The sequence below is a fragment of the Bombyx mandarina genome, chromosome 03, assembly GCF_030267445.1.
Source record: "Bombyx mandarina strain Sakado chromosome 03, ASM3026744v2".
Taxonomy (NCBI): Eukaryota; Metazoa; Arthropoda; class Insecta; order Lepidoptera; family Bombycidae; genus Bombyx; species Bombyx mandarina.
This window is the reverse complement of record NC_143210.1, coordinates 533,355-545,822: the sequence shown is the minus strand read 5'-3', so window position 1 is coordinate 545,822 and position 12,468 is coordinate 533,355. Positions and strand designations below refer to the sequence as shown.

At 37.0% G+C, this 12,468-nt stretch overlaps 1 protein-coding gene across 3 annotated transcripts in view; it reads left to right on the top strand.

The window, feature by feature from the left end:
* The first annotated feature begins 797 nt into the window (after positions 1 to 797).
* Positions 798 to 12,468, top strand: part of LOC114251866 (calpain-11) — a 66,808-nt gene continuing 55,137 nt past the window's right edge. For 2 of the 3 annotated variants that reach the window (XM_028186272.2, XM_028186271.2), the window contains exons 1-2: positions 798 to 947; positions 5,296 to 5,437. In XM_028186272.2, coding sequence (XP_028042073.2) covers positions 5,332 to 5,437 — 106 coding nt within the window. In that variant the 5' untranslated portion in view covers positions 798 to 947; positions 5,296 to 5,331. Of the gene's footprint in view, positions 948 to 5,295; positions 5,438 to 12,468 lie in introns of those variants that run through there. The other variant, XM_089739000.1, reaches the window with a different exon arrangement.

Sequence of the window (12,468 nt, the reverse complement as noted above, 5' to 3'; positions counted from 1 at the left end):
ATAAAATGTAGCCAAATGAACAAATAAATGTGATTTTTATTACAAGGTAGTTTTGATGTTGTATTGCTCCAACCTATTACTATGTTTATTATTTACTTATGTGGTATTTATTACTCTTGCAATGTTTGAGCCAACATACTGCAAAAAATGGGTCAATGGTAGCCTCGACGTTGGTCATATTACGTTTTCCCGCCGATCACCTTAGACAACTCCAAAGAAAAGTCACCATTATTTCAAGGTTTTATTTTTGATGAGGAGACTGCGATGGATTGGACCCCCGTGCGCAGTAGTGTTCTGGTTTTACCGTAACAGGATAGTACCAAGTGTATTGGCAATGTACAGTGCACAATGATAGACGCTAGTGCGGAACATTATCTGTTCTGCAGTCATTGTATTGTAATTTTTTCTTTTATTGTTTAGATGGGTGGACGAGCTCATAGCCCACCTGGTGTTTAGTGGTTACTGGAGCCCATAGACATCTACAACGTAAATGCGCCACCCACCTTCAGATATTAGTTCTAAGGTCTCAGTTTAGTTACAACGGCTGGTCCACCCTTCAAACCGAAACGCATTACTGCTTCACGGCAGAAATGTGCAGGGTGGTGATACCTAGCTATGCGGACTCACAAGAGGTCCTACCAGCAGTAACTTGCAGCAGACCAGCTCTCAAAGGCCACGTTCAAATTAGACTTGAATCCGATTCACCTCAGCAGGTCGGCTGAAATTCGTACCGCTGTGATCAGTTTTCCATCTGATCAGTTTGCGCTTTCCGCTACAACCTCGGAGCCGGCCAATCATAGCGCCGTAGTGTACAGTTTAGAATTAGTTCAGTTGGCGCGCGCTCGTCGTTCGGACTAGGTGTGTGTGTTAAACTCGTTAATTTCACGATCCACATGTGTTTACGTGTTGTGAAGTGCATAGTGCAGTGAAATTCTTAAAGTTTCATTGTAAGTTGATATATTTTTATTTGTAGTTCAAATACAACCGTAGGCCGTAATAAATCAAAGAAATAATCATTTAAATCTATAATAATTTAGTAATCATATAGTACTTATAGTAATTTTAAAGAATTAACTACCCACTTTTTGTCTAAAAATAAAAAGAATTAATCTTATGGCATTAATATTTCGAAGTATGTTCAATATTACTTAAGTGCCTAGCTACGTAATCACGTACTAACTTTTATCGCTTACATTGCAACAACTGCATATCACAATACTTTCATTTGTTTATTTTATATATTTTTTACGCTTTACTGTACAAAGAAAATGAAATGGCAAGATTCTAAACAGCTTATACCAAGGCGAACTTAACGGATTCGTTAGTCATCCGTCAGCAAACCAGACTGTTAAATTTAATTCTAATAAATTCTAGTTAATTCTTAAAATTTTTAGTTGATTCGGCAGAGTCCTCTTATAAATAACTACAAACGATTACAAATACATATATATAAAACATAAATTTAATAATTATAGGTTGTGAAGTGCTGAGCCAGAGTGATAAATATCAATACACTTCGAGCACGAGATATTAGCCCGAAATTTCAATTGCAAAAACAGAATTCGAAACACATGCATTACGCACGCTTGTTTCCAAATAGATTGGTTAAAAGCAGGTTTAAAACAAAACACATTAAATACCTACGTAAAAAAACCTTTCTTTTGTTTTTTTTTAATAAAGCAAAATACCGTATTAACCTTCAAATGTACTGTAATAATTTTGCTGTTCTCATTTATAATATTTTGCTCAGTTTGCATTTGTACAGCACAAACTGTTTGTTGTATATTCTATACATTCTTCGTTACTTGCATTTTTTGCGTACGGTGTTTTGTACCGTTAAAATTACATTATGAAGTGTGTTCATAACTCATTTGCTACTAGCCACTACTCCAAGTCACGGGCTTGAATGGAAGAATATCATTATACATAAATGTGTTAATAGGAAAGGACATAATAGAGGATCTTTCTCGACACCTAGTAGTCTTAGAAGACAGAGAATGTGACTGAGGTGTTTCCCCCATAATGTTACAACTTTGTCATCATATGTCCCCAGCAATGGTATTGGCCTATCCTGCCGTCCATGACCACGAGACCTATATTTTAAGCGTGGGAAATATTATTAATGATAAATTATGATTTTTTTTATTGCTTACATGGGTGGACGAACTCACAGCCCACCTGGTGTTAAGTGGTTACTGGAGCCCATAGACATCAACAACGTAAATGCGCCACCCACCTTGAGATATGAGTTCTAAGGTTCAAGTACTCGTATAGCTACAATGGCTGCTCTAAACTTCAAACCGAAACGCATTACTGCTTCACGGCAAAAATAGTCAGGGTGGTGGTACCTGCCTGCGCGGACTCACAAGACGTCCTACCACCAGTAATTACGCAAATTATAATTTTGCGGGTTTGATTGTTATTACACAATGTTATTCCTTCACCGTGGAAGTCAATTGTGAACATTTGTTGAGTACGTATTTCATTAAAAAAATTGGTACCCGCCTGCGGGATTCGAACACCGGTGCATCCCTCAACACGAATGCACCGGACGTCTTATCCTTTAGGCCACGACGACTTCATAACCGATGACATTAGGTATAACCAAACCTGCTGGCTTAGTAATTGCGTTTAAAACATCGTTTGGAAGCTACAGGTTAATAAACTTCTACAAATGGTCATGTCATTCTCATAAGTAAACAAACCGCCAGGTCCGGCTATCTGTTACATGTTAGATATGTATCAAACTGCAGAAAATGCAATTATAGTGCAGCATCGTACAAAATGACAGATCAGTATTCAAGATCAAGTAACGCACGTGTATTTACTGAGGTGTACTTAACAACATCTTTATATCACAAAAACTCTACCAAGAAACCATAACACAGCGTTTATTATTTTTTATTGTGTAAGTACGTGAACAGGTTCACGGCCTATGAGGTGTTAAGCGGTTAACGAGGCCCATAGACATCATCACAGTGTGAATGACCACCTCGAAACATCAAGTCTCAGGCCCAATCATAGTGCTAACCCATGAGATCATGATACCGACGACTTACAATAAGGCTGTACCACCAGTTTACCCCGACGGGTAGGTACCATCGTCCTGCCTATTTCTGCCGTGAAGCAATAATGCGTTTAGATTTGGGGCAGCCGCTGTAACTATAAAAAACTGAGACTTAGGGCTCATTTCTTAAAGTGGGTGGCGACGTTAACGCCGCCACTTAACACCAGGTAGGCCGAGAGTTCGTCTACCCATCTAAGCAAAAAACATAAAAATTTGGTGGTGTTATTCCAGACCGACACCACGTGACAAATACCTTACTATTATCGGATTGTAGTTCTTATATTTCATATCAGGTAGAAAAGCATTTGGCTCACCTATGGACCACCAGTGATGGGTCTCAGCCGCTCGCCGGCTTGTACCCTGGGAGCCATGAACCCTGGGGGTATGCCTGGGACACAGTCGGGGATCACATCGATCATTCAGTTTCAAGTCAAATCATAATCAGGATGGAAATCGTCTCAGTATTTTGTGCATGATACGAACCACAAGCAAATATTCATATTTGAAAATAATATCTTGTGTTAATTACACCAAATCTTTTTGATTGAGCACTTGAGCGTACAGCCATATTTCTGTTACAACCTTCTATACCTAGTCAGGTCATAAATTCTGTCACATGTTTAATATAAAATAATTGAAACAAGTTTATTCATTATGTAACCATTCATATACCAAAATGAACTTAACAAAACATAGATTCTTATGACACTAAAGTTTATTCAAAATGACCTCCGTGATTTTGAATACAGGTCTTCAATCTGCGCGGCCAGTCGTCTATCGCAGCACGAACGAGGTCCATGTCAATATCGGCGGCTGCCTTAATCAAGGATGTCTTGAGTGACTCCAAATTGGGATGAGGCTTTGAGCACGCCTTTTCCTCCAAGTGTTGCCATATCTTGTAATCTAACGGATTCAAATCTGGATTGGAGGAGGGCCAGTCTTCGTGCCGGATGAAGTCGATTTCACGCATCGCCAGCCAGTCTTGTGTGCTCTTCGCTCTATGAGCTGGCACCGAATCTTGTTGGAATACCCAGTGCCTGTTATTGAACATGGTATGAGAAACAGGTTCCACAAGGTTCGTCAGGACTGTATTTTGATACACAACTGCATTCGTTTTTACACCTTTCTCACAAAAATGTACCTCTGTTAAGCCCCAATAAGAAACTCCCAACCATACCATGAGCGAGGATGGAAAATGACCTCGTTGGACACGCGGAATACGGTTGCTCGCTTCTTCACTACTGTGTGCGTACACCTTATCATTTTGTTTGTTGTAGCTCTCTTCTACGGTAAAAATTTTTTCATCCGAAAAAAGAATTTCCCGATATTTTTTTCCCGCGTACCGCTTAAACAAAGCGCAGCATCTCTTCAGTCTCAGGTCCATTAGACGAGCATTCAAACGATGTCCTGTTTTTCATCGATATGCCCGAAGCCCTAAGTCTTCATTTAACACTCTTTTCACCGTGGTTCTGCTTAACCCCATCTGAAGGGCCAATAGTTTCTGCTTACGTTTGGGATTTCTTTGAATTCGCGCCTTCACAGCTTTTATCACTGCTGGAGTCCTAACAGACCGAGGGCGATCACTTCTTGACCTGTCATCTACACTAGAGTCTTCATTGTATCGTTTGATGGTACGATAAACGAATCTTTTGGTTATATTCAAAATTTTCAGTATGTTAAAAATTTGAATTGGCGCGTAACCGCAACGATGCAACGCAATAACTGCAACACGGTCTTCTTTAAGCGTCCACTCCATATTTAAAAATGAGTAAAATTCTAAAAGTATACATATTTATTTTCATGAGCAATTCCAAATTCGAATTCAATAAACTTTTTTGTGGCCAGCATTCTAAAAGAAAAGTTTTTACTGTGTGACAATACTTATGACCTGACTAGTTATATATAAAAATGAATTGCTGTTCGTTAGTCTCGCTAAAACTCGAGAACAGTTGGACCGATTTGGATAATTTTGGTCTTGAATTATTTGTGGAAGTCCATAAAAGGTTTAAAAGGTAGATAAATATGAAAATGCTTGGAATTAAATAAAAATAACAATTTTGTTTTTCCTGTGATGTGTCCCCCATTCGACGGATTCATTTTGTTTGTTTTAAGTTTATTTTATACAAAAGTTTAGGTCTTTTATTTCTCGATTGAGGCACTACGAAGTCTGCCGGGTCAACTAGTCTACAATAATATTCAGATGTATCTGACATAAGATTGTGTAACAGGTGTCGTGAGATGAAGTGTCCCAAGTATCCGCGTGTATGGGTATGAGGAAGTTCATGCGCACGAGGGGCGCTCAGCCACACGCGCTCACACATCTTCATCACAACGGACAGACCGCCCTGCCGAAGACCAACGGCCATGCCAGTAAGTCTTACATACATTTTTAATACGCTTTTATTAACTTCAGACGTACGTATGTTAGTATGTAATGGAATCTTTGAACATGATTTTGAACCCCTTCAAAACGTCGGATTAACTCGAAATTTGGTATACTTATTAAGGAGCGATGACAATTAAATATTTAAAAAAAAATTGAAAAAATTTAAATACAACTAAAAAATAGAAAATACATTTGAATTAAAAATAGTGTAAGAAAAACATATTTTATTGTAAAAAAGCGTTTGGTGCATGGTATCAGTAGTTATAAATATTTTATGAATATATATGAGTAGAAGGGTTATTTTGATAATATCCTAAAAAGCACCCTACGCTTTTTTTACAATAAAATCATTTTTTTCTTACACTATTTTTAATTGAAATTTATTTGGGATATAGGTTGGATTTTTTATAAAAGCGTATTTTGTTAGTTTTTTTTAAACTATTTATTTTTAACTAACAATAAATACGTGGAGAGGACAAATACAGAACAAAAACATGTTGAATGAACAATTTGAGTATTAAGCAATTTCTTTGTTGCAGTCCATAAGCAAATGGGCAATGATACTAAGTGGTTATGGAATCCGCCAGTACCATGACGTTAATGCTACCGCCTATCTAAAATATGAGGTGGATGTTTCTTTAAAAAAAAAGCTCTTGGGTTGGTCGTTTTTTGAGAGAGAGTTTTTTGAGAAACATGTACCTACATAAAAAAATAATTTAATATTTTGAACGCTCTTTCAATGACCTTCTGTTGCGAATGCTCTACGGTTATTATATGCTAAATAAATAAGAAAACACTCTTATTATTTCCCAGCCATACGGATCCCACAAGAAAGTCACATACGAAAAAAAATATTGTTTCAAAACATTCTAATTACGCCTCAATCTAAACCTCTAATTACGTTGAATACTCCACATTCTGAATCCACAATAGACAGTGAAAGTATACAGAAACTCGACCGTGTCTCGATAAGAATCACATCGGATTCACGACCTTACGACCGGCCTCCGAAAATGAGAGTAAAAGATGTTGTATACGTGCAAAGATTACCGGACCGGACCGGACCGCAACCGGCGGACGACATAGGATGAATAAATTCTATTAAGTATCGCAACATAAAGTACTTATACAAAATAAGAACATAACTCCTAACATGAGTATTTTCAAAGTTGTTTACATTCTGTACTGTCACTCATAGCTAGAATGATTACGTATGGCTCTATAAAAAATATAAAAAAATAAAAAATATGGGTAATATAAAAAAAAATTATACCCATGCCCGCATATGGAGGAGTGAAAGGCCATTGTGGTTTAAGCGACATTTTTGCTACATTACAGGAAAACCATTTAAAGTTTAAAATTTTAAAATAATGTCGTAATAAAAATAAATAAAATACTTCAGCTGTTTGAGTTGGGTTAACTGAAGTTCGATTAAAAACATCGAATAAAACGAACCTTTAATTACAAAGATAAATGTCGCGTATTATTATTATTATTTATTGCTTAGATACGTGGACGAGCTTACATCCCACCTGGTGTTAAGTGGTTACTGGAGCCCACAGACGTAAATGCCGCCACCCACCTTGAGATATGAGTTCAAGTTCTCAGTATAATTATTAAGCGAAATGTTTTCACCCCTCGATATTACGTACGTCACGGCCAAATAAACAAAGCCACATATTAATTTAGTACGATCTATAAGATCTTACAGAGTTAACGGTTTATGTAATTAATCATAGTATTGTAACACAAGTGTACCGCAAACTGTATTAGATTGAGTTGCATTGCAGCGGCAGACAAACAGGTTTTGATCCTGGTCTAGACTTAAAAACTAGTAAAAGACGTAAATTGTTAACGAGCGACAGGTGAAGAAAGTAGCGAATTATCATAGTTCAGTAAATCGGAGTTTAAATAAATAGCACTAAAATGTATATTTGTTACAGTTTGTGGAACGTAAGTAGCTTGATGCGCGGAACCGTTAACGGACTGAATTAGAGTTCGTCTCCTTTAGAAAAAAAAAAGATTTGCGAACCATTTAAATAAACTATAAGTGGTCTACCGGTAGTCAAAATTCGAGTATAATTATTTGAAATTTTAAGTTAGTACACTATTATGGTTCTATTGTCGAAGACTACTTCTTAATCTAAGATTTTGGCCAAGACTACACTTTACCCAAATATTAATAAAGACAAACAATATTCATCTATTCTCAATTTGACCACAGACTATAAGCAATAAGAAAAGTTTGACAATAAACAAATAATATGCATGCGTGTGTGTGTCAAATACATGTTAGTGTGTGTAATGTTTTTTTATTGATTTAATGCACATATTTTTTATGCATAATTATAATAAAAAAAAAGAACATATTGCGCTCCTTCTTAATTCTCTATAAGTGTGGGAAATTTCATACTCCTCCGTCCGCGCAATTTCCGTAAAAAGGCGTACAAAGTTTTTGCTTAATATATATATATCTCCTTTTCTCATCTCGTGAAGAAACTAAAATGATTTTTAGTTTCACGGCTGTACATGGTCAGTGAGGACACCCGTGTGTTTGGCAGCATCTTATCACTTCTTCTATGAAACAATCTCGTTCTTGTTTGCATGTTAATAATAGTCATGAAAATACACAATTGAGGCGCCAGGTTGCGTGGCGACACTAGTGTTACCTTAACCGTGGGCTCCGGCACCTGCTTAACAACAGGTGGGCGGACTCTCTCGCCGGTCGACAGTTCAACTGCCCATTTAAAGCATTGAGAAAAATTGGAACTTTGACTCCATTAAAATATAAAGTATCCGTCTTTTTGTAACCACAATACTCTATTCCCTCCCAGCCATTAGACCGCGGTTGTGCACGGTCTTCTTATTGATGCAGCCAGAGAGTCACGACCCTCAGTAATGAGGAGATCGACGTAAGGAAGAGGAAGGCATGGTCTTCAATTTTTCTAAAAGACTTGTCTTGTAACCCCAATAAACTAGAGAAGCGAGTATAATTAGAATAATTGATGGATATATAATAGCTTTAATAATAAATGTACAATAAATATGTATGGATTAAAGTATTTATAACCTAATAACTTAGGTAGTATTATTGATCGAAGTAACTTAGGCTACTTTTTTAGACTAGCTTCGCCCGCGGCGTTTCCCGCGGTTATTGTCGTACCGCGGGACTCAGCTATCAATATTAAAATTTAGTGTTTCCGAACCGAAGCGAGGGCGGGTCGCTAATCTTAAATAATAAGACAGTGATTTGGATTTCTCTGCTTTGCCACAATCACAAACCATCTTCTCTCTTAGTCCATGCGAATCAAAATAGGCTTAATTATTTTAAATCAGAAGTTAATATAACTTGTAATTAATCCATGATTACCGTTTAGCTAAAGGCACAGCACAAGATCCGTAAGTGAACGAGGATATGAAGTGAATGGTAACCCGTAGTGGTAACCGTCCTACATGTAGGCCACGCTACCGTTGCTACACGCTTTACCACTCTTACACGGTTTAATATAGTTCACATTGTTATTATTTAAATAAATAAAAACTCTTGTTATTTCACACATAAATTAAAAACAAAAGAAACAAAAAAATATAATAAAAAAATTGAGAAATACTTTAACACAATCCGCTAATATGGTGATTGCATTGCTGAAGTCCATGGGCCACGGTAACCACTCACCATCAGGTGGGCCGTATGCTCGTCTGCCTACAAGGGCAATAAAAAAAACCGCGGCTTTCTGAAAGACTGTTAAGACTAGAATATTATTAAACCTCATTTAAACCAATTTATCGATAACCTAAAAACATCTACCCTTACATTTTTCCTCCTAAATTATTCACCGCTCAAATCGTAACAGCGTAAGAGTAAGATAGTAAGAGCATCCTTCCTACGTCGAAGGAGAGGTCAGTCGTTAGTGCAAGAGAGACCACGACCTCAGGACTTAAAGCAGTTGTTGTTATGCACGTGCTGTCCGGTCATCGTTGTCGTCGAACCCGTCGCTTGCGACGAAGGGCTCAACAAATAAATTAGTAAGTTAACCCCCAGACACAGCCTACTGAGTTTTTCGTCGATCTTCTCAGTGGGTCACGTTTCCGATCCGGTGGTAGATTCTGCGAAGTAAGGTTCTTGCTAGGGTTCGTGTTACCAACGTGGTCAGGGTTGAGCCCCGTGAGCTCACCTACTAGTTAAGTTTACGCTAAAATAGCAACTCAAGGCTACCAGTTTAGGCAGGAAAAACAAAAAAAAAACGTAAAAATATCGATATATTCTCCTATCTCTCCTATCTATATATACTCCAGCGGTCAACAGAGACTTAATAAAATAGATAGTAAACTCCTTAACAGCGAGCAATATTTACAAACAAAACGGACACAAATAAACTAGTATTTATAACATCATTCTGTGTGTTTTATATCTAGCGCATGCCGCCGCGTCGCCGGTACCGTTCTCTTTAAACTGTCACTAGTATGTGATCTGAGTACAGGAGCGAATCGAAACAGAAGTATTAGTGCCACAATTAACTATATTAAAATTTATATAGATAAAAATTAATTGCCGTTCGTTAGTCTCGCTAAAACTCGAGAACGGCTGGACCGTTTTGGCTAATTATGGTCTTTAATTATTTGTGGAAGTCCAGAGAAGGTTTAAAAGGTAGATAAACATTAAAATGATCGGAATGAAATAAAAATAACAATTTTGTTTTCCCTTTAATGTGTCCCCCTTCGGACGGGTTCCTTTTGTTTGTTTTAAGTTTATTTTATACAAAAATTCAGGTCTTTTATTTATCGATTGGGGCACTACGCAGTCTGCCGGGTCAGCTAGTAAAAATATAAAATTTATATCTACCCAGTTGTCATGTGATATTCTGCAACACACGTAGATTATCACACATTGTCTAATTCTTAATAATTGCTTAGATAAACTGATTACTTTAAGAGGACGTGTTTTTACAAGCATACTTTGAAACTAAAGAATTCCACTGAGTGCAATCTTCGTAGAATTATCTGATAAGTATTATTGTGAAATTCTAACTTTTTCATTGATTGGTTTGTACGGTTTTCAAGAAGTTTTTGTACAGAAAATAGACACTCGTTTTTTTTTGTCTATTATAAATACAACAAAAACCATATATGTATTTGTATATCCATCAAGTGCACAAATTTATGCACTTATTATATAGTTGTTGTTGTCGAGATAACAATAATGTGTAACATATTATCTGTGACTACTTTTTTACGATGTATTATGATCACAAACAGATAAATACCGCCATTCTGCTTATTTCTGCTGTGAAATAGTCATGTATTCCGATTGGACAACATAACAGATACTTTAACCTCGTATCTTTTTTGTGTCGTGTCTTTTTTCCAGTGGCTACTGGAGCCCATAGACATCTACACCGTAAATGCGCCACCCATCCTGAGATATAAGTTCTAAGGTCTCAAGTATAGTTACAACAGATGCCTTTTTTTTTTTTTTCGGGTAGAGGACCGAACCTCCTACGAGGTCCCCGCGCAAAAGGGGCGCGCGGAACAACGGCTGCCCTACCCTTCAAACCGAAACGCATTACTGCTTCACGGCAGAAATAGGCAGGGTGGCGGTACCTACCCGCGCGGACTCACAAGAGGTTCTACCACCAGTCTTATGTGCTGATATACAATTCTGATTCTACCACCAGTCTTATGTGCTGAAGAAACAATAAACAATTCGGGTTTACAAGGGGTCGCTCTACAACTGATGCAGGTGCTTATCTAATCAAAAATATCTTTCAATCTTGGGAGGAATCGCATGATTGTCTTGGAATTTTCTGTGACTTATCCAAAGCATTTGACTGTGTTGAACATGAAACATTGGTGAGGAAACTACATCACTATGGTATTAGGGATGGTGCATTGGAACTTATTACTTCCTATTTATCAGGAAGGATACAAACAGTAGATGTGAAAGGAAATAGATCTTCAGGCACCACGTTGAAAATGGGTGTACCTCAGGGTTCCATTTTGGGTCCTTTTTTATTTCTAATATATATAAACGATTTGCCTAGTTATATTGAGTCCCGACACGAGGTCGTATTATTCGCAGATGATACATCTTTATTATTTAAAATTAAACGACAATTACAAGTCTATGACGAAGTGAATGATGCGATTTCGTGTGTGGTTCATTGGTTCCGTATCAATAACCTATTATTGAATAGTAAGAAAACGAAATGTATTAAATTTACTTTAAAATATATTAAATCATCTTTAAATGTGAGACAAGTAGATAGTAATGTAATTGTTTCTGAGGAATCATTGGAGCTTGTTGAGTCAACCGTATTTCTTGGTATAACAGTGGACTCCAAACTGCAGTGGGGACCTCATATTCATAAATTGGCGAGTAAGCTTAGCTCTGCAGCATACGCAGTAAAAAAAGTTAGAATGTTAACAAATGCGGACACGGCTCGTTTAGTTTACTTTAGTTACTTCCACAGTGTCATGTCCTAAGGCATTTTGCTATGGGGCAATGCGGCCGATGTAGAAATGATATTTATTCTGCAGAAAAGAGCTATACGTGCTATTTATAACATGCACTCAAAGGAATCCCTGAGGGAAAAATTTAAAGAAATTAAAGTTCTCACTATGCCATCCCAGTATATCTTTGAAAATTTGATGTATGCTCGTAAAAATATTGAGGAGTTTCCTTAAAAGTTGGACATACATAATAGAAATACTAGGAACAAACACAAGCTTGTTGTGCCGATGAGTAGGTTACATAAGATACGAAATTCATTCGGGTGTTTGTCTGTGCGCCTGTACAACAAAATCCCACAAGATGTTCAGAACCTACATATACATAGGTTTAAGAAAACTATTAAAGAACATCTGTGCAATAAAGCTTATTATAAAGTCAATGATTATCTAGAAGATTGCACAAAGTGGGAATGAGTTGCTCGCTCCGGGCATTTCAATATTGTAATAATTGTTATGTTATAATTACTTATTGTAAAAATGAATATTTAAAAAAACCTATATTTAA